Here is a 23,715-nt window from a genome sequence, read left to right on the forward strand (position 1 = left end):
TGTCTCTCTCTCTCTCTGTCTCTCTCTCTCCCCTCATCCTCCCTCTGCTTCTCTCTTTCTTTTTTTCTCACTCTCTCTCTCAGATATACCTTATTTTATTCATGAAACTAAAACTTCAGTCTTGGCAAATTATCTCTTAGTCATTGTAACTTAGTAAGGGTCACCAGTAAATATATATTTCATAAAACATGCCAAAAGAAATGGGAAGAAGTTCAATGTCATTAAGTTTACCCTTCAACAAAATTTCATCTTTCTTTGACTAGATCTGTTCATGTCTCTTTCTGCCTAGTTCTTTAAGTTTGTTTTGATTCAAATTTAAATCACAGTAAAAATTGCCAGCAGTTGAATCTTTTAAATTACACAGTAAGTTGAACAGAGTTATAATTCGGGTTACAGTCAATACAGCAGAAGTCAAGATGTGTGATGTTTGTCTTCAATCAGGCATCACAGATGCATAGTCTCACATTAGGGGGTTGATTAACACCAAACATGAAATAGTCAACAAAGAATTCTTTTATTTTCAAACTCTTTTTTCTTTTAACGAGCCGTTACCTTTGTAAGGAAAATAGTCATAATGCAGTCAGTAATATCTGTTGCATCCCTGTTATGTGTAGAGAACTATATTGGATACTTTGGTAAAGTAGAAGGTAAGGTCTTCCTTTTTACAGAATTGGCAGTTAAACAGAAATAAAAGAAACACCAATACAAGAATTAAAGCCTATGTACTACCCACTGCATCTATATGCAGACATAAATATATACAGATATTTTTCACTGAAGAAAACAAGATTACCATGACCCTTTACTGCTAGATTTGCTATTTATGACCACGAAATAGAAGGAAGGATTTCTTTGTTATTAAAATAGAAAAACTGTAAATAATTTGTTTGAAAGATAGAGTCAGTAACATATGAGAATGTCTCTGTAATTTCTTTTTCCACATGCCCCCTGAGATCTCTGGGAATAAATATGACTGGTCTGGAGGTTTTCTCCTGCATGATTACTTTTGGTTTTTTTTCCCTTTGAAGGGTTATAGCTTAAGAAAAATTAATAGATAAGTCCTCTATATATATAGGTCTATTTTTTTGTAAAAAGTAGATAATTTAAATGAAATATTATATAGTTTCACATATGGTCATTTAAATTCTCATTTGTATGTATTTGTATATTTAATGTTTATTTTTGCTGAAGGCTACTAAGTTTATAATAATTTTTAAGTGGTTAGAAAATTTTCTTAAATAGGCCATGTGATATAGTAGAAAGACCACTGAATTCAGAAGACCTGGGATGAAGTTATCACACTTCCACAAATTAGTTGGGAGACCTTAGGCAAATCAGTTAACCTCTCTGGGCCTCAGTATCTTCATCTTTAAGATGAGCATAATAATACCTACTTTGACAACTTCAGAGTTGCTAAAAACACTTTTTAAATTTTAAAGTTCTAAATGTAAGCTATTATTATTACTTTTTACTTAAAAATTTAAGGAACTTGTGATATATTCTTTAGGGTTTTGTTTTTAGTAGATTCTCATTTTGGTTGAAGGAGTCTAATAATTTTCTTTGCATTAAATGAAATTTAATAATGAAGTCATCACACAAAAGTGAAAAAGTAGCCAGTAGCAAGGACAATTCATAAGGATATAAATCCATGTAAACATTTGAATATTATTTTAGATGTTTATCTTGTATATTTTATTTATTCAGTGTTCATATAAAATAGGAACTTTTGTATCTTGAATACAGTGGGCTTGTAGTTTACTCTGAAGGACCTTTGAACCTGGACCGTAAGGCAGAAGATATGTCTGAGCTGTTTAGACCCTTCCACACTTTGCTAAGAAAAATAAGGCAAGTAGTAATTGACTCCTCTTTCCTCAAGTTATAATTTTCTTCTCCTGAAGTGAGAATGTGTGAAATTATAGAATAAATCAAAGAGGCTATGAAATGGCTTATGCTTACAATTTCTTCATCATTTTCTTTTTTTCTTTTTTCTTCACATATGCCATTTTGTGAACCCAGCTGTTACTTCCAACTGTCTATCTTAACTCTGGCATTTTCAAATTTTCTTTTGTGTTGTTATTAGCATTTTATTTGCTTTTTGCTTCTGTTCAAATATTAGCTTGCATTTTATAAAGGGAATAAAGAAATTTATCTCAGAAATAAATGTTCATTTTTCTGTAATTTGTATAATCATTTTATCCCAGTAATACCTTTTAGGTTTCAACCTAACCATGATTCTTAAATATTTTATTAACAGAAAAGAGAGATATTATAGCATTTTTAAAAAAAGAAATTATTTATTTCCTTAAGAGCAGTGTTTACATGTAGGAAAAAAGCATACTAGTTCATTTATCTAATATATGTTATTTTATATTTTTCCATAGCCCAAGAATGACCTATATATTGTATTATTGTGAATAAACAGCTCTAACTTACCTCCACATCTTTGTTAATGACCTACATATGTTTTTACATTGCTCTGTAATTAAAAGTCAAGATTTTTTAATTCGATTTTAAGTTATTTCACTAATGTTAAAATCAGTCACTTTTTAATATGTTGCTTGCACTAGCAATTTTGCATCATAGAAGCTATAAGTAGCTTCTGTTCTGAGATTTACTATTATTTGTTTGATAGTTTTTACTTTACAAATGAGCCTTCATGTTAAACATTTAATTGATCTCTTTTCATTCTATTTCTAAACTATTTCTAATGTTTGCTATCCATCAAACCTAGAAGTTAAACTGTAATCTATGCCCTGAATTTGATTTTTCTGAGAAGTATTCCAAGTGCATTAAAAAGGGGTCCATAAACCTCTTTCTTGCTTTAGAAATATATGCTACATTCTTTACCCCTAAACTGAGTCATTTAATTATTTAAATGTTTAAAAGTTGCCAATTGAACTGTTTATTCCATAGTTTGCTTGTAAACTATGTAAAGCGTTAAGTAAAATGGGTTGACTTTTGCTCTATTTTCCCCTTTTGATTGTTGCTACTCTGTTTTTTCATTAAATTAAATTACAGGATTATATGTGAAGTTATTTAGTTTGCCTTAAACTTTCAGTTTTGCCTTGATGGTTTCAGCAATGTAATTAGCATGAAATTTATGTTTGGGTCCAATGTTACATTGAGCCTTATTTCATTGTACAGTTCCTGAGTCTTTTCTGGAGCTTCCAGATCATTAAAATTAATATTGTTTAATTGTACTATAAACTTCTAACACTTAACTTGCCAATACAATGCTTACGGTACTACATACATGTATGATTTAATAGGAACCATTTAATAATGAAGGCCATATGCTGACAATGTCTAGTTCAGTAGCAGCTTGACTAGAGAAATATTTCTTTTGAAAAAGCTTTTTCTCTTACAGAGCTTGCCGTATGATGATTTGGGCAAAATCTAAACATGGCCAGGTTTCTTATCCTTTTGAGATAATAACTGATCATTTCACCACTTTACTGTTGCTTCTTTCATGGAAAGAAAATCAAAATTAACAAATCAAGTTGGTTCAGGTGATTCAGAAATAGCTAGTTATTCACAATGAGGAAAATGATTGTTTTTTTAGCCATAGAAACAAAGTGCCTAATTACAAATAGTAATAATAGTAACAGTGACAGTCATCAAAGAATCTCAGGGTTGGGAGGGGCTTTAAAGGCCATTCTGTCCCTGAACAAGAATCCTCCCTTACAACATTCCTGAAAAGTCTTCTTTTAACCTTTGTTTGGAGACTGCTAATGAGAAGGGCACTCACTGCCTACCAAGTCAACCCGTTCAGTTTTTAGGGGGAAAAAAGATGTTTGATCTCATTTCTTCTCCTTCCTTCCTCCCTCGTTCTTCAGCTCTTTGCAGTTTGACTTCTGATGTCATCACTACTGAAGCCACTCTCTACAGTTATCATTGACCCCCAAACTTGATGGCATTTTCTTAATCTTTACCATTCTTTACTACTTTGTAACATTTGAAATTGTTGATTGTTTTCAACTGGACTTTCTCTTCTCTCTTCTGGCGATTCTTGATTTTCCTTCTACCTGTCTTTTTAAATCTCCTTTGCTAAATCATCATCTGTATCTTGCCTCCTAACTATAGGTATGCCCTGAGGCTCCTTTGGGCACACTTTCTAAGACACCTCATTAACTGTCACAGGTTCAGTTACCATGTACATACAAGTGACATTCAGATTTATATACCCAGCCCTAAATTTCCTTCTGAACTCTGGTCCCCCCATCACTTAACCATATTGGACATTTTGAACTAGATGTCCTTCCCGTAGGTATCTCAAACTCAGCACATTCAAAAAAGAACTTACTGTTTTTCTCTACCCCCACAAAAACTTCACCCCGTTTTTTGAACTTTACTCTTTCTAACAAAGATTTCATCCTCCTTCGGTCATGCCTTTTCATGCCCCTATAATCATTCTCAAATCCTGATTCCTCCTCACCCTATATATCTAATCAGTTTGCTAGTCTTGCCATTTCTGTCTCCCCAACATCTTGTGTATCCATCACAGCCCAAGTAGCAGCAGCAAGTAGCAAATTATGAGTGCAGGATGGGGACTAGACCCTAGTGCTCCTGCCTGACCCAGTGTTATTGACCCAAGCCAACTCTAAGCATATAGACAGGGACTGAACACATGATATCACTGGCATCAAGGATTTAGTTTTCCTTTTCATCATTTATGCACCTTTATTTTCAGTTTTTAGTAAGAGCATTCCTTAGCTTGAGAAATTAACTTTTAAAAAATCAAGAATTTAAGAAACAACTTTGGTATGATGAAGAAAGCTCTGGAGTTGTGGTCAGGAAACTTCAGTGCTTCCTCTGTGAAACTGAGTAAGTTTGCTTCTTTGGGCTGTAATTCTCCTCTAATTTCTGAATCCACAAACAACACAGAGAGAAAAATGTTGAACTTCTCTTAGCACCAAAGAAGGCTCTCTAATTTCCAAGACAGAAGTATTGTCCTCTTGGACAGGATTCTGGTTTTGTTTTCCCTTCTCTCCTTCACCTTAGATTTCAGCTTGTCCTTAGCATCTCTTCTGTGAGGCAAGGAACTTCTAACAGAGCCTACTCTATAGCTAGTATGTTGATGCTGGTAACACCATCTTGCCAATTCCTCTTCCTGGGTCATTCTTTGAAGCATCCTTCAGGAGCAGTCTCTGACAAGCAGCTTCCAGTCCAGTAATACTTTTACACAAGGAGAGCTATAGTAACAATTTTACTGATAAGGAAATGTGTGAAAAGAAGCTTCCTATAAAGGATAGCCAACCAAAGAAATGTTAGGATGAAACAATAGGTGAATACAGTTTCTTCATCTCTCCTTTTGAGTTTGGCAAACTGCTGCCTTTCTCTGTGGCTTTGAAACCTTAATAGATGACTTTACACCTATTTAAATCTTTAAACAGACTTAGCAACTCAGTCTGTAAAGGCAACAAAGTCACCAAAGTCTGTGTTTTAAATAGAAGCATTGCTGTGATTCTGAAAATAAGCTGAGGTTTGGAGCGATTGGCCAGAAGATCTCTGTCTTCCCAGCTCCAGTTCAGCATCTCATGGCACAAATTGTGTTTTCCTGTGTTTAGAGCTTAGCACCTTATCATGAAGAGACCTCTTCCCCCCATCTTCAGGTCAACCTGGTAATTTTCCATTAAATTCATTTGAAAAGTTGCAGTATAAAGAAATATAAAGGTCTGGGTCACAAACTACAAAGAATATGTCTCATGCTATCCTAGAAAATTATTATGGAAGTAACCATGTTCCTTCTTTTCTTTAAATATACAACTTATACGTTCTATTGTAACTTTTAATTTCTAATCCATCAGTTCACCTGTATCATATCCTTAAACTAAACTCACTTCTAAGAAATTTTATTAGATTAATTCTACACTAAATTAATCTTTCCGTGACTTTTAATCACTTTTGCCCTTAAGTTTTTAATTTTTAATGAGGGCATCCCCTAGCTTAAGAAATTAACTTTTAAAAAATCATTAATTTAAGACACAACCTTGGTATGGTAAAAAAAGAGTACTGGGCTTGTAGTTAAAGGACCAGAATTCACTACCACTTTGAAATTGGGTATGGCACTTCGCCTTTCTGGGTCTCAGTTTAGTCATCTATAAAATGAAGAGCTGGACTAAATGTTCTCTTAAGTTTTTTCCTTTTAAAAAATGTTTATTTTACTTTTTTGGTTAGATTTTGAGTTCTAAGCTGTCTCCCTGTCTCTGTCCTTCCCAACTCTGTACTAGAGAAGGTCAACATTTGATACAGATATTTTTGTGAAATCCTACAATCTATGCGTCCACATATCTCTCTGGAGGTGGATAGCATCTGCTCTTGAAAGTTCTTTGTAGTTGACTTGAATATTCATGTTACTCAGAACAACTTAGCCAGGAACAATATTGTTGTTACTGTATTCAATGTTCTCTTGGTTCTGCTAGTTTCACTCTTCATTATTTCATATAAGTCTTTCTCTGTTTTTTTAAAAATCAACCTGCTCATACTTTCTTACAGCACAGTAGTGTTCCATAAGTTTTGTCTTACTATAAAGTCTCTGTTCTGCAGAAAGATAATAGTGATAATATTTGTTGATATGTATTTGGTATAATTATAATGTGAAGAAAGATATATCTGCTGAGGGCAATAATGCCAAAGTGAGATAATCTCTGGTGACTGAATAACCTGTTGTTATGTCAGTGTTTGGATAGATCTGTGGTTTCATCAATATGGGTATACCCTCCAGTGAAGGCTGCAGTCCTTGTTCATATCTTCTTAAAAATCTTCTGGAGTTCCACCTAGTATTCTAAGGACTTTCCTCTAGATCTCTCTTTTTCATTATTAACAAATTTTCATTGAAATGACATTAAAAATCAATACAAATAACTATATTTGCTTAATTACTATTTCTGTTAATTAATTTTAATCCACAGGTGCATGATAATACTTTTTTTTAGTTCCTTCAAGTACCTGTTGAGATTCTTTGTACCTTTCTCTCTTGATATTACATTGCAAATCCATACTGTCCAATAGTTATTCTTCACTCTTTCTACATGATCGTCTCATATTTTCCCTAATCACATAGCTCTATGTTTAGACATCTATTATCTTACTTTTCTTGTATTTTTCATAGATATTCATTGCCTTTTCACACTCCCAACATATACCTCTCCATAGCCCTTCTAATGATGTTCAACTATAATGTTTTATTGTGTCTTTCTGTGATTTGCAGCTATATAGCAGCACTATATTGCCTTTGTTAACATTTTATTTAATTTTTTTCCCCATCAGCATTCATTAGGGAAATTGGACTATAGTTTTCTTTGTTTTTGCTCTCCCTGGTTTAGGAAGCAAAACCATATTTGTATCACTGAAGGATTTTAGTAGGACTCCCTTTTTGTCTATTTTTTTCAAAAAGTTTATATAGTATTGGAATTAATTGTTCTTTAAATGTTTGGTAGAATTCATTTGTAAAATTCACCTGGACATGGGGATTTTTCTTAGGGAGTTCATTGATGGCTTGTTCACTTTCTTTTTCTAAGGTAGAATTATTTAAGTATACTATTTCCACTTCTGTTAAATCTGGGCAATTCATATTTTTGTAAATATTCCTCCATTTCACTGAAATTGAGATTACTAGCTTTTGGGGCATATAATTGGGCAAAATAGCTTCTAATTATTGGTTTGATTTAATCTTCATTAGTGGTGCAGTCACCTTTTCATTTTTGTTGCTGGTAATTTGTTTTTCTTCTTTTAAAAAAAATAACCAATGGCTTACCTATTTTATTATCCTGTCTTCCCCATAAAGTCAGTTCCTAGTTTTATTAGTTCAGTGATTTTTTACTTGTAGTGTTATTAATATTCCTTTTGATTTTCAGGATTTCTCTTTTGGTGTTTAATTGGGGATTTTAAATTTGTTCTTTTTAAAGTTTTTTTTTAGTTGCATAATCTCATTGAATTCTCCTTTCTCTCTTGAATTGATGTATACATTTAAAGATATGAATTTTCCTATGATTATTGCTTTGGCTACATCCCACAAAATTTGATATTTTTGTTTCATCATCATCTTTAATGAAATTATTGATTGTTTCTATGATTTGTTCTTTGACCTACTCATTCTTTATGACTAGATTATTTAGTTTTCAATTAATTTTTTAAAATATATTATTCCAAAGCCCTTTGTTGAATGTAATTTTTTTTTTGCATTGTGGTCTGAAAAGGGTACATTTAATATTTTTACTTTTCTACATTTGTTTGTGAGGTTTTATGCCCCAGTAATACATGGTAATTTGTGTAAGGTGCCATGCATATATTCTTTTCTATTCCCATTAAGTTTTATTCAGACAGCTATCATATTTAACTTTTCTAAAATTCTTTTCATCTCTTTAACTTCTTAGTTATTTGTTTTATGACTAGATTTATCTAGTTCCAAGAGTGGTAAATTGAGGTCCCTCATTTGTAGAGTTTTACTGTCTATTTCCTGCTATAACTTAACTAACTTTCTCTTTAAGAATTTGGATACTCTGCCATTTGCTGCATATATGTTGAGTATTGATATTACTTCATTGCCTAGAGTACTTTCTAGCAAAGTGTAGTTTTCCTGATGATCTCTTTTAATTAGGTCTGTTTTTTTTCTTTTGCTTTGTCTGAGTTCATGATTGCCACCACTGACTTTTTAACTTCAGCTGAAGCATCATATATTATATTCCAGCCCCTTATTTTAACTCTGTATCTTTCTGTTTCAAGTGTGTTTCTTGTAAACAACAATATTTTTGGATTCTGGTTTCTAATCCATTCTGTTATCTGCTTCTGTCTAATAGGTGAGTTCATCCCATTCATATTCATAGTTATTATTAACTGTGTATTTCCCTCCATTTTCTTTTCTTTCATTCATTCTTGTCTCTTTTTTTTACTCTGTCCTTCCTCAAGTTTGTTTTGTTTCTGACTACTACCTCCCTAATTCTGCACTCTTTCTCACCCCCACCTTTCTTTTATCTCCTTCACCTCTTACTTCCCTGCTGGTTAAGACAGATTTCTATATCCAGTTGAGTGTGTGTGTGTGTGTGTGTGTTTATTCTTTGCATCAGTGATGAGAGTTCAAGTGTTGTCTGACACCTCCCCCCATTTTCTCCTCTACTGTAAATACTCTTTCTTGTCAACTTCTTCTATATGAGATGATTTTCCCCATTCTTCTTCTTTTTTTTCTCCCTTCTCCCTTCATCTCTTTCTCTCACCCTTCCATTTTTGAGGTCATCCAAATATAATTGACTCACATCTATATTTATGTAGACTACTTTTAGTTACCCTAATAACGATAAAGTTCTTAGGAGTTACTTGCATCATCTCATATATGAATTAAATAGTTTAACCTCATTAATTCCCTTATGATTTCCTCTTTTATGTTTATCTTTTTATGCTTCTCCTAAGTCTTATGTTTTAATATCACATTTTCTATTCATCTCTGGTCTTTTCATCAAGAATGCTTGAAAGACCCCTATTTCATTAAATGTCTATTTTTCTTTCCTTGAAGAATTATACTCCATTTTGCTGGATGGATTTTTCTTGGTTGTCATCAAAGCTCCTTTTCATTCTGGAATATCACATTCCAAACTGTCTGCTCTTTTATTATGGTAGCTGCTGAAACTTATGTGATCCTGATTATGGTTCCATAACATGTGAATGATTTCTTTCCGACTGCTTTCAGTCTTTTCAAGCTTCCTGGGCATTTTCATTTTGTGGATCTCTTTTAGGAAGTGATCAGTGGATTCTTTCAATATCTATTTTGCTCTCTGTTTCTAAAATATATGGGTAGTTTTCCTTTATAATTCTTGAAATATGATATTTAAGCTCTTTTTTATCGTGGCTTTCTGGTAGTCCAATAATTCTTAAATTATCTCTCCTCAATCTATTTTCCGGGTCAGTTGTTGGGTTTTTTTTTTTTGTCAGTTGTTTTTCTGATGAGATATTTCACATTTTCTATTTTTTTCTTTTGTTTTATTGTTTCTTGATGACTCATAGAGTCATTAGCTTCCACTTTAAAGAATTGTTTTCTTTAATGAGGGTCTTTATCTCTTTTTCCATTTGACCTAATCTGCTTTTTTAGGAATTATTTTCTTCAGTATTTTTGGTGTCTCTTTTACCAAACTCTCTCTCTCTTTTTAAATAATTTTCTTGCATTGCATCTTTGAAAAGAGATACTTAGGCCAAATCTTTTAATGATTATAGATCTCTAGGAAACTCTTCAGTGTTCGGGGTACCATCTACAAATAGGAACATATCAAGGGTCTCACCCTGTATAGAGAATCCCTCTTTACTTTGATTCAGGGTTGATTATCTTCCATGATAGTGGCAAACACACTTGACAGGCATTTGTTTTTCTGTTTTAAGTTTCACGTGATATTAATAATCAGAGATAATAATTAATTATCAAAATTACCTCTGTTATATATTTTTTGAGAAATCATAAATTTTACAAATGTATACCTTGCTGGAGGAGAGCCTTTAAGACAATATTTTGCTCTACTAATCCAAATGCTTTGGGTTTTTATAAGCAACAAAGACAAGCACTTTAAGATATTGCTGTATTTGCTGTATACTTCTGTCATTTGTGTGACTATAAAAATGTGGTCAGCTACAGAACAATGTTGACAAAAGCCTATATATTCCTTTTACATACTTTCATTAAGGATTGGTTGATACACATATAGATTATGGCCAAATTTTTTGTAGAAATGGGAAAATGGACATATGGGTAAGTAGTTGCTGATATTCTTTTGTTCAGTTTTTTGTGTGTGATAGTGATGCCTGAGATTTTTTAGAAGCCTTTGGTATTCACCCTTCTTTCATGTACTTTGAGAATTCATATTCTCAAAATTGAGTTATCACCAACACAGCTTTCCTCTGTGTATAATGGCCAACATTTACAGATCTTTTTCATTTTTCATCTGTTTGTTGCCCTTCCCATTCCATCCTTAGATGTCTTTAGGGTCACTTTGCTTAACTAAGCATCTTTTCAAGCTTTTAAGTTTTATTTATAGCATTCATTTTAAAAAGTTTAAGGTCCAAATTCTCTCCCTCCCTTCTGCCTCTCCCCCACCCATTGAGAAGGCAAGCAATATGATATCAATTATACATATAAAGTCATCTTGCCAAGCTTTTGCAAATATGTTTTTCCCTTCACTTCTGTTTTATGATAGTGCTGCTCATAATCTTTAGCTATCCTTTGTAAGATTTTGTTGGTGAGGTGGTACTCTAAAAGAGAGTTCCCCTTGTACTTGACAAGGAGGGCAAGTGTTTTGTAACTACAATTGGCTTTTCTTCGATGTGACAATTGATGTATGTCAGTGAACTTCCTTAAGAAAGTTTGATAATTTGTGTCAATATCCATTCTATCTATTTCTGATTTTTCAGTGTCAACAGCAAATTTTAAGTGGGTTAGGTTGGCTTTGCCTCAATTACTTATGATGACTTCTTTTTAATTCTTCTGATTTAATGCTAAATTTGTAAAAACGGTCTTCAACAAATCAGGAGTATGAGTAGACGTAGACAACTGATTCAGAATTGACTCCCTATTCAGTTGACAATCTTATCCAATCAGTCCTTTTGATTCCACCTTTATCTCTCATAACTATCCCCTTCTCTCCTTGACATACCTGACATCTTAGTTTAGGTTCTCTATCACTTCAGCTTGATTATTACCATAAACTCTTAGTTGGTCTTTTTCTTCCTGACATTACTATAGCATGTCTAACCATTTGTCTTAATCCTCTTTCTGAATCCAGCCTCCTTTTCCAGGCTTGTATAAGAATATTATTCCTATTTCATGAATTGTCTTTTCCTTCTACAATGGTCAGCTTGCTGATCCCTGTATGTAGCATTCCATTTTCTTTATTTCTGTATGCTTACAATCACTCCCCTCTTACCTCTGCATCATTTATTCATCCCTAACCTCTTTCAAACTTCTGCCCAAGTGCCACCTCCTTTGGGAAGCCAGTTGTGATCCCCATGGTTGCTAATGCCTTTCCTGCTGAAATTGCTTTGTATTTTGTATGTATTTAATTTTCTGAACATATGTTTCTGTCCCTTTCCTCCTCCCCCATAGAATGTCAGTTTCTTGAAGGCAGAAACAGAGGTTTTTGTGTGTGTGTGGGGGGGGGTTCCCTTTGCATGCTAGTGCGTTGTCTGGAATAGAGTAGATAACTTACTATATTGGTTTAATGAATTAATAAATGTTAAAATAGAAACCATTTCATATTTTGGTCATAATATTTGGTATTGCTACAACCAGCTCCTCTAGATTCTTCCTAAAGAAAGCATTTATTTTCATTTAATTTTAGACTTAGGGACCACATAAAACAGTAGAATGTTCTTGGTGTGACTGTTCTTTTTTTAGCTGTGGTTTTTAATGTTTGTAAAGTTCATTTATTACTCCGCTATCTGTTAGGATAACCAGAGACATATTTTTCAGGCATATTACTTTATCTTCTATGTTAAAATTAAGTTCAATGTGCCTTTTTAAGCAAATTCCTTCTACTAGTTTTCCCCAAGAGCACATACTGAAATACTGTGTTATTAGAACACATTTATCATGCAAAGAATTCTTTAACTGGACAGAGACTATTTGTTTTTTATTCCTTTGGCTTTTGAATATAAAAATGTAATATGTGTCATGTAGGTGTTGGTTAAGTAAAATTACTTCTACCTATAAAATCAGTTATTTATATTTTATAATTTTTTTCATCTTTCAATTATATGTCTTCCTGATCCTGTGCCTGTAATCTTAATTCTAACTCCTTACTCTTAGTTTTTTTCAAGAAAATTTATCATCTTCCCAATCTTGCCATATGCCAAACTTTGTCTCTAGCTTTTTTTGGTTTTCATATTTAGATGAATAAGACTGCTTTCACTATTAGCAGCCACAACAAGTATTGATTAAGCACTTACCATATGTAGAACTTTGTATTTGGTGCAGAAGCTATAAAGAGTCATGAGACAAGATACTTGCTCTTAGGTTGGGGAGATACAACATAGACACAATAACAGCATAAGGTTGTACACACCGTGTACCAAACGAATGTCACAGATTCTTAAAAAAACCTGCTTCGTAGCAGTTACTTCATGAATTACATTTCTGGATCAACAAATATTATCTTTCTACATTTCTTTTGTGTTGTTTGAAATTATTTACACATGTACTTATTTGTTCATACATGCATATACATACATGTATATATACATATATGTGGATATATAGATAGATAAAACTTCATTTTTCCTGTGAGATATGAAACAAAGTTTTCAACTTAGAGGGAAGGGGAGTTAAGGAGAGTTTGAGGGAGGAGAGTAAGATTTGGAAAAGGTAGTGTGGTAAGTGGGATAGTGACTCTGTTAGAGAAGTGTAAAAGGATTGACTTGTCACCATGAAGGCCCACTTGAGATAATGTAACCTAAATTTGTAGAGGACCTAATAAATCCTGATTTTATCCAGCTTCATTCAGCAGTTTAAGAATAAGACTAAAGGCAGTAGATTGTGAGAGGGACCCAAAGTTGAGACTTGACCAGGCAAAATCAGCAATAAAATACATAAGGGCACAAGGGACTTGAAAGAAGAAGACAGTGTAAATTGGAACAAGGGGTCAAGATTGGGAAGGGAGAAGAATATAACTAAATGCAAAGGTGATAGCTTGGCAATGAACTGATGGTAAGAAGATTGGAGGTCATGGTAAAGACAGAGGGAGATGTGGAAAAGAACAGATAATGTTCAGATAAGGGAATTTCAGAGATCATGAACATGGAAGTGGAATATTTGTAGATGATGGTAAGATCAAGGGTATGACCTTCTAGTTGAGGTGGGTAGAAGAATAGGTCATGGGCAGAGGTGTGCTGGTGACAGCTTTACCTCTAATCATTCCCTACAAATCAGGGCTTGAATTATTGTTTTGTCGATCATCTGGACTTAAAGTGTTTATAAATGCAGCTTAAACTTAAAAGTATTGTGTGTACAAGAGGCAGGACCAAGGTGGCAGAGTAGCAGAAAGCAGTACAGTGGAGCTCTCCTCCACAAAACTCTACCAAACAGACCTAGAAAATTCACCAGACTGAATCCTGTTGGAACAATCCAGAAAAAGTCACAGTAAGTCATCTGGCTAGCCCGAATCAGCATAGAGGAGTAAGGGGCCAACTGGCAACTTTGTGATCCACTATCCAGTTCCAAGTTATAGACAGATTGAGAATGGGGTCAATGCCAGGGAGTGGTATTACTGGGTATGGAGGCCTTGGGCTATGTACCAAGAAAATAAGAAGTTCAGAAGCAAACAGGAGCAGGAGCACAGGGTTCCAGCATCTAGCCTGCAGAAGAATAACCAAGGTAGGAATCCTGGACCATAGGGAAGCCTATAATTTTGTTACTCTGAACTAACAAAGCTTTCTAGCTGGCTGAGGGGCTGAGTCTAGTAGCATTCTTTTGTTGTTCAGATTGAAATCCCTCATAGGAAATTGCAAAGATCAGACCAGGGGCAGCAATCACATTTTGAGAGTCCTAAAAGTCTGTAGGTCCCCAACCTCCCCTTGAGATCCTGGAATAACATAAAACTTAATGCTCCAAGGAAGAAACAACAGACCCAACCCAGAACTTCCATCCAGAAGTGTAGCAGAGTCCTGCTCTCAAGTCCAAAGTCAGGAAGCAGGTCAGAAGAATGAGCAAACAAAAAAAGAATCTTATTATAAAGAGGTATTATGAGGCTTGTTGTTGTTTCATTGAAGTTCAGTGTCAAGACAGAAGTCGAGATGACTGATGATGGCCCCAGATGCAGTAGATGACCTTAGTGTCTTCAATGTCTGACCAAACTCTATAGACTCCACAGCACCTGCTTCAGCTGCCTTTCTGACCCTTGGAACAAATTGTTCCCATCTGCCCATTCCATTATGGTGATAGGGAAACTTAAAATGCAAATCCAGAAAAAGAGAATGACTCCAAAGTATCTGTAAGCATTGCCTCTGAGAAAACCATAGCTTAGGCACAGCAAATTCAGCTAGAATTCCCAGAAGAGAAGAATCAAGAGGTCTTTTTAAAAGAATTTTTAAAATTTAGTTTAAAAATGTTTTTTTTATCCATGAAATTAAAGTGCTTGAGAAAAAAATGAATAATAAGTGAGAATTTGGGAAGAAAGAATTGGAAAGGGAATTAACAACTTGGCACAAGAGGTATAAAACTTTGCCCAAACAACAACTCCATGAAAATTAGAATGGACCAGATAGAAACCAGTGATTCCATGAAACAACAAGAAATATTAGAACAGGGGCAGCTAGGTAGCTCAGTGAGTGAGAGCGCTGGCCCCAGAGTTGGGAGGACCTGGGATCAGTTCTGGCCTTAGATACTTAACACCCACACAAAATAGCTGGCCGTGTAACCTTGGGCAAGTTACTTAACCTCAATTGCATTAAAAAAAAGAAAGAAAAGAAAAAGAAAAAAGAAAGAAAGATTAGAACAAAGTCTAAAGACAAAAAAAAAAAAGAAGAAAATGTGAGATATTTTTTAGCAAAAACAACTGACCTGGAAAACAGATCAAGGAGAAAAAAAAATAATCATCCATCTATCTAAACACCATGACCAGGGTGGCTAGGTGGCACAGTGAATAGAGTGCTGGCCCTGGAGTCAGGAGGACTTGAGTTTTAGATCTGGCCTCAGACACTTAACACACACAAACAAAAAACCTAGCCATGTGACCTTGGGCAAATCACTTAAACACAACTGTCCTCCAAAAAGCAAAAAATAAATAAATAAATAAACACCATGACCAAAAAAAAGAGTGTAGATACCATATTTCAAGATATCTTAAAATTTATCAGATCTCTTAGACCCAGAGGGCAAAGTGGAAATAGAAAGAACCCATCAATAACCTCCTGAAAGAAACCCCAAAATAAAAATTCCCAGGAACATCATGGACAAAATCAAGAGCTTCCAGGCCAAAGAAAAATAATATTGTAAGCAACCAGAAAGAAAGAATCAAAGTACCAAGGAGCCACAGTCAAGATCACACATGATTTAGCAGCTACCATTATAAAGTGGGGAATTTGAAATACAGTATTCCAAAAGCAAAGGACATACAGTATACTTACCACCAAGGATAACTTATCCCACAAAATTGATTATAATGCTACAGGTGGAAGAGTGGACCTTTATTGAAATAGAGGACTTCCAAATATTCTTGATGAAAAGACCAGAGCAGCATAGAAACTTTGAAATTCCAACAGAGGAGTTAAGAAAAACACAAAAAGATGAATGAATGATGATCATGGACTCAACAAGAATAAACTGTTTTCATTCAAATATGGGCACATGCTACATGTGTCCCCTCTGAACCCTATCATCAAGTCTTGTAGAGAGAGTCTAATTAGGCAAAACATAGAAGTGGTTCTTTTAGGGGGGATGGGTTCTCTTTTGGATTCTATTTAAGAGAAGAATGGAAAGAAAGAAGAAGAGGCATATACTGGGGTGGGAGAGGGAAAGGAAGGTTGGGGGAAATTATTTCACATAATGAGAGTGACTGGACAAAATCAGTATCTTCTAGATTGTTGCAACAGGGTGGGGAAAATTCCAAGAATGGTGTTTCTCCAGCAAGAGTAGAATCTTTGTGTGGATCCCAGACAGATGCCTTATGGGTAGCTAGTGTTTCCCTGCCAGAGCACAAAACCTTGTGGAAAAGCAATGCTGATTGAATTTGTTAACGATTTTGAGTTAGTGGGGACTGAGGAAAATGTCTACTCAGCTAGTCTGTTGGTGACATATCTTGGAAATCCTATTCCCCTTTTCCTAAATCCAGTACTTATTATTTATTGCTGCTTCCATCGCAGGATAGTTGAGATCTGCATGTGAAATGCTTTCTAATTCTAAGACCCAAGTTCACATCTCACCTCAGTACACTTAGTAGCTGTATGACCTTGGGCAAGTCACTTAACTTTTTTTGCTTTAGTTTCACCAACTCTAAAATGGGAATAATAATAGCACCTACCTCCCAGAGTTGTGAGGATCAAAAAGATGTCATATAAATACTAGCTGTCATCATTATCATCCATCATCACTACATGAAACTGGGGAGTGAGGAGGCCTGGCTCCCATTCTAGCTCTGCCCCTAGCTGGTACATGGTAGCTGCTTTATAACTATTGGGTTTGAATTTAGTTGAATTCTGCTGTTATATAATATCCTTAGTTAAATCAGTTTTTGCAAATTTATTTTTAATTTATTTTTCTCATTCTTTTTTATTGTATTTGAATTTATTTTAAGCTTAAAATACAAAATAAGGAAAGAAAAAAATTGCCCATACACAGAACATAAGAGGATTCAGTATAAAGCAATAAATGTCCATTTCAAGAAAACCTGTATATTAAACTGCACATTATTTTCAAAGCTGCCTTTGCTTCCTTGTATGTTTTATTTTGTCCTCTGCTGTATACTTTTTACTTGATTTTCCCCCTTCCTCCCCATTGTCCCCAAAAGGCTACAATTTAGCATGGAGATATATGTATGTAAGTATGTATATGTGTATATGTATGTATATATAAGACCTTTTTATCATGAGAAGATGGAAAACTAGATTTTATGAACAAATTTAATTTTTATATACTGTTGTATAATACAGTTTCTTGAGTAGTCCTCTCCCTTGTAGTCATACCATGATTATTTTTATAGACTCTGTCTCTTCGTTAAAAATTATTAATTTCCTATATTAATCATTAGCTCTAAATTCACTAACAAAGCAGTGTAAGTCTATTCACTACTTTTCAGTACCACAGTTTAAGCAGTATTATACATATGAAAATGGTGAGAATTTTTTCATCAAGTGATCTTGGAAATCTACAAATGGATTATTTATATTCATTTATCTTTTATTATCTCCAGTAATCAGAGTGTCAGAAGACTTACATACAGCATTTTTAAAAATGTTAGTAATAACTTTGGTGACATTTCTGAATGTAACATAGTAAGAATAACATTAGAAAAGATTGTGCCCATTTTAGGAAATTAATGTCTGAATGAACAGACATGTGAAAAAAGAGCATGGGGGGGACAGAGTGAAGGACCTAGTCGTATGTGAAGTGTAACCTATAAAAATATTGTTTTCTGTATGGAAATTTCAGTACCATAAAAGTTGTTAAATGGGAAAGGACTGAATGTCTTATATTTTTATTTAGTGTGAGTAATTGCAAAAATTAAAAATAATTAATTTTATCAAATATGAGTAATTTATATTATTAACAGTCATGCTGCTAGTGTATGCCATTTACTTTGGGGTCTTTCTTTAATTTACAACTAAACTATCTCTGAGGAATTAAAAAGGAATGAGTTAATTTCTAAGAAACCAAATGATTCATTGTAAGAAATAGTGTGTTTAGTTCATCCCTTAAAATTCATGAAATGGCATTGGGTACTAGAGAGGCAGTTTGATGTACAGGAAAAGGTGCTGAATTTGTGGTCAGAGATACTGAGTTCATATTCCCCCCTGCTGTTTACTAACGTTGCAACTTTGGACAGGTGATTGTATTTATCTGGACCTCAGTTTCCTTTATCTGTAAAATGAGAATATTGGATTAGATGGTCTCCAATATTATAGCCTTTATTCATAAGATTGCTGTGTTACCTCTAGGATCAAAATGCCTTTGTTCTGGAGCAGTCACTGTCTAGAACTAATGTAGTCTACAGATATTTATTGAGTTCCTAGCCTAGCGCTGTGTTAGGTACTATGGAGGACACAAAAATTGAGTTGTGCATGGATTCTACTCATAAGAAGCAGGTTTTAGAGGTAAAAGCCATACACATGAAACATCTGTAATAATTAAGTGCTAGTCTTTGGGCTACCACTTAGTAAGGGAGAATCTATGCTATTTCCACTCTCATAGGGGTTTGAGAATTCTATCAACTTGGCCTTTTCTTTTTTATTCTATTTTTTATGATTTTAAAATTTTTTTTGTTTTTTGGAGGCGGGAAGGTAGGGGGATTGGGGTTAAGTGACTTGCCCAACGTCACATGGCTAATTTTTGTGTGTGTGTTAAGTGTTTCAGGTCAGATTTGAACTCAGGTCCTCCTGACTCGAGGGCTGGTGCTTTATTCACTGTGCCACCTCCTTTTTAAAAGAAAGAGCTACTAGTAGGTTATCCAAGGCTTTCATTTTATGGAGCCTGCCTAGTGGCTGAGTCCTATCAATTTGTCCATTTTTACTTCCATCACCCTAGGTCAAACCAAGCTAGTCGGTTCACTGCTACTCATTCTCATCTTGCCTTCTCCCCTCAACATGCTTTGCTCAGCCTGTGCCCCATACATGTCATGGACCTTTTTACTCTATCCCTAAGCCCACACAGGGGCAACCAGATGGTAAAGTGCATAGAGCACCAGACCTGAAGTCAAGAAGACTCATCTTCCTGAGTTCAAATCCAGCCACAGACACTATCTGTGTGACTCTGGGCAAGTCACTTAACCCAGTTTGCCTCAGTTTCCTCATCTTTAAAAAAGAAGTAGAGAAAGAAATGGCAAACCTCTCCAGCATCTTTGCCAAGAAAACTCCAAATGGGGTCACAAAGAGGTGGACATGACTGAATAACAACAACAAAATGCTCACAAGTATCTGCCTGAAATGATTTCTTTGTTTCAAGGCCCAATCCAAGTCTCATTTCTCCCATGAAGCCTTCCCTAAATAGAAGTGATCTTTCATCCTTAAAGTTTCTCATAACGCTTTATGTGGACTTCTCTTTTATACTTCTTGCCTAGTTTGTTATACAATTCTTTGTGTATGTATTTACATACCAGATAAGTTCTTAGACTCCTCCTTATATAGTCCTACCACATAGTACAAGGTCCTGGGTGTTACATTGTAGGTTCTCAATAAATGTTGTCTTGAATCAAATCACCTTGGTACAGGCCTCCTCTTGAGAGTGTTTCACTCTAAGTTAGCCAGATAGAATCAGCTCTCTATTGCTTCTTTGCATATTTTTCTCCAAAGTATACTGACTTACCTCACCCATCTGTCCAATGAACTGTGCCACTAATATATGTGGGTTCAGATATTCAAAGGTTATTTACAAAGTTTCACTTATCCTAATTAATTTGTCCACTTGCACTTACATATTTGTATATTTGTACAAAATCCATAGTTACTATATTTGGGGACTCATGCATGGGACCCAGTCCTAACAGTGACAGAGAAACATTTTGATGGAATGCCTCCATAAGTCCTATACCTCTGGTCTAACAGGATATAAATAAGCCTCATTGTTCAAGTTGTTTTTATGTTGTGTTTTTCTTTGACTGCCTTATTTGATCTCTGACCCATCATCATATAAAAATATACCGAGTTCCTTCATAGATCTTTCAACTGTTCATTCATAATTTTTCATTCCAGTGTCATTCCTGCTTAACATAAAACAATTTTAATTTGATATTAGAATTACTGTTGACACATCAATATAAAATCTATTTTAGTTCACTTGATTTATACATTTCCATATAACTTCCATATAACAGTTACCACTCTTCAGTAACTCATGCAGGGGAGCCAGACCTTTGGAGAAGCCCCAGTAATATAGGTCAGTCTCTGTTAAGCTATATCATACTGATTGATTAATCAGTTACCAATTTTTAGTTCTCTCCAGCTCCACCCCAGAGTCTCATTGTATATATTGTTACTGGTACTATTTAACAAAAAATTATTTGACCTTATTATCAAATATTAAAGTCAAGTGGTTTAGCCCCATGATGTCAAATTCGAATAGAAACAAGGGCTACAAAAGCATGTAGAAGGATCCCTACAGGCCACTTATTGACTTAGAAAATAATATATTAACATTATCTATGTTTTATCATTTTTTAAATTTTGTTAAGTATTTCCCAATTATATTTCAGTCTGGTTTCAACATACCTGAGACTGTCATGGGCCATATAATGCTGTCTGGCTTCCTGTTTTGACACTTATGGTGTAAATAACCATAAAACTTAAAATGTACCTTAACTGGTGAAAATGTTGACTATCATTGCCATTCTCTTGCCTCCCTGATGGAATAATGTTCAGAAGATAATTCCTAGTCAGTAGGAAAGCAAAAACTAGAGATAAAATAAGGAATAGTGTGCAAAAGAAATTGCCATGTTGACCTATCATCTTCTTGTCAAGATAACGTTTCTTAAAATCATTGCAGTACTGCAAAGTAATAGATCTACACAATATATTATGGTTTTGTTACATTTCAGAATTTACTCAAGTTGCCTAGTTTCAGCATTCAGAATTCAGATCACTGCAGAGTAATTGTGGATTGGGAAAATGAGTTAAATAAAATATTTTAATGTACTCTTCCCTAAGACCTTGAAATGATTGTATTTCTCATTTTAATTCTTTAAACAGCATTGCTTATGCATCACAGTAAATTAGAATCTTGTGTATTATTTCAAATAGAATAAATGCAGAAGTGATTAGTTACCTTCAAAAAGAAAGGGAAATGATTTAAATACCAACTCTCCAAGCTGATTTTTAGAATCTTTTTTTAAGTGAAAGGAAATTGTTCTTTAATTTGAGGAAAGTCTTTCCAAGGAGTTATTTGATATTTGATTTTCATGTAAAGTATATCCAAATTGAATCAAATAAGATCAAATGTCTAAGAAAAAGTATAATACCTTTTGGGGAAAATTTTAATACAATGCATAGATTTTTTTTAAATTTCCTGATTTTCTACTAGTAGTAGAAATTTGTTTTTCAAATGTGTTTTTAAGCAAAATGACAGGAATTTTTTCTAGAAATTTAATTCTTAATTTCCCTTTTGAAATTTGCAGAGATTTACTGCAAACATTGACTGAAGAAGAACTACACACACTTGAACGGAACCTTTGCATATCCCAAGATATGGAGTTTTCTGTCAGAGCAGATCCAGAAGTGCCCTCTGTCATTGCACCCGCTTTAGCTGCGACTTTCCCTCCTGAGCAGCTTTCTGTCGCTGCAGAAAATACAGAGGCTGAATTAGCCTGTTCAATGCAATATGATGAACAGGAATTGGAACAACTCAATCAGATGGTTCACAGGGTAGGAGATGAAATGTCCTCTCTCCTTTCTCCACCCAGTGTATGTCAGTCTCCAGCACATAGAGCTGTCCTGAGAAGCAGCTCGAGTGCAGAGGCCTCACCAAGCAGGTCAAATCTTGAACATTTAAATGATGAAGACGACAGAGTCTTTTTTATGGATGACCTTGATGGAGCAGGAGAATCACTTGCTAGGCCAGAGTCAGCTAGTGAAACTTTGGTTTGGGTCAATAGCACTTGTCAGGATCTGTCAAAGGAAAGGGACGCTCAGAATGTAGAGAATAGAGAAGCAGGAGATGGTTTACGTACAAAAGAGATAGAAAGCGATTTGAGCAATAACAATAATATTGAAGAGAGCAAAATGCAGAAAATTGGGCTCTCCGTCCAGAATTCTTGCACTTGTTTGGATACACAGTTATATCTCAATGGCTGGGATGTGAATGCTGAAGATGCAGAAACAGCAGAAATAATAGCCCATCGGACCGGTGGAATGAAGATATCTGCAACTGTCATATTTAATCCTAAATCTCCTACTTCTTCTGATTCGCCTGTAACTACACCAGAAGTATCAGGTAATTGTGCTCCTGTGCCCAGCTCGAGAGCTGATGAAGAGGAAAATGAATCCCATCAGCTTGGCATTGCTGCCACCAATTGTCTCATTAACTCGTGCGTGTGTTGTGGTAGCTGTGAGGACAACAGGGAGGATCATGTAGAAAGCTTAAAGACTAAATGTGCTCCAGGAAAAGTTATAAAAAATGCCTCTTACAATCTGGTCAAGTCTAAAGAAACGGATCATGTTGATAAGTCAGCTAATTCAGCATCCACTTCAGAGACACTAAAAACTGAAACTATCCCTATACAAAGAGACTGTGACCAGCAGGAACCTAACTGTTCTCATTCCTCCAAGTGCCTGGTGCAGAACTCGGCTTTACAAGTGGAAAGTGATGATGGGTCACGAGTCGAAGGGGATGTGTCCAGTCAACAGAAACAGCATGAGAAAAGAAGACAGCCAAGTGAGAGGCAGTCAGAGACCAGAAAGCAAAGTAGAAGCAAAAGGATGGGCAAAGAAGGAGTAAAAGCGAGGCCTAGTTCCAGGTAAGATTATCTGCCAAATTTACTTCTTTTGTTCTGAAAAAAGTACTTTCTAAGTTTTGTGCCTTTGTTATTTTCTGGTTTTGACTCAACATTCAGTGCATATATAGTATCTCAAACTAATAAAGTCTTTCAAATTGAAGGAATATTGATTTTTAAAATTACACTATCAGATCTGCTGTTTGTGTTTTTTAAACTAATTTTTAAATAGTATTTTATTTTTTACCTCAGTTACATGTCAAGAAAATTTTTAGCATTCGTTTTTACAAGATTTTGAGTTTCAAATTTTTCTCTTTCTCTCCTCCCCTCCCCTCTTCCTAAAATGGCAATTTGATATAGGTTATACATGTGCTATCATGTAAAACATATTTCCATATTAGTTATAGTTGTAAAAGAAGTAACAGAATCAAAGAAAAAACCATCAAAAAGAATAAAATAAGTGGAAAAATATGCTTTGATCTGCATTCAGAATCCATCAGTTCTTTAACTGAATATGGATAGCATTTTCCTTCATGAGTCCTTTGTACTTGTCTTGGGTCATTGTGTCGCTGAAAAGAGCTGAATCATTCATAGATGATCATCACACAATGTT

General features: G+C 34.6%; 1 protein-coding gene across 2 annotated transcripts in view; it reads left to right on the forward strand.

Annotated features, from left to right (window-relative positions):
• ZFYVE28 (zinc finger FYVE-type containing 28) overlaps positions 1 to 23,715 on the forward strand; it is a 221,647-nt gene that overhangs the window by 116,792 nt on the left and 81,140 nt on the right. Inside the window, exons 7-8 of one of the 2 annotated variants that reach the window (XM_069071015.1) lie at positions 1,744 to 1,845; positions 21,789 to 23,126. In XM_069071015.1, the coding sequence (XP_068927116.1) occupies positions 1,744 to 1,845; positions 21,789 to 23,126 (1,440 nt within the window). Of the gene's footprint in view, positions 1 to 1,743; positions 1,846 to 21,788; positions 23,127 to 23,715 lie in introns of those variants that run through there. The other variant, XM_069071004.1, reaches the window with a different exon arrangement.

Source organism: Petaurus breviceps, unplaced genomic scaffold, assembly GCF_028583685.1.
Source record: "Petaurus breviceps papuanus isolate PSGF00001 unplaced genomic scaffold, PetGlider_PUasm1.0 140, whole genome shotgun sequence".
Classification (NCBI taxonomy): Eukaryota; Metazoa; Chordata; class Mammalia; order Diprotodontia; family Petauridae; genus Petaurus; species Petaurus breviceps.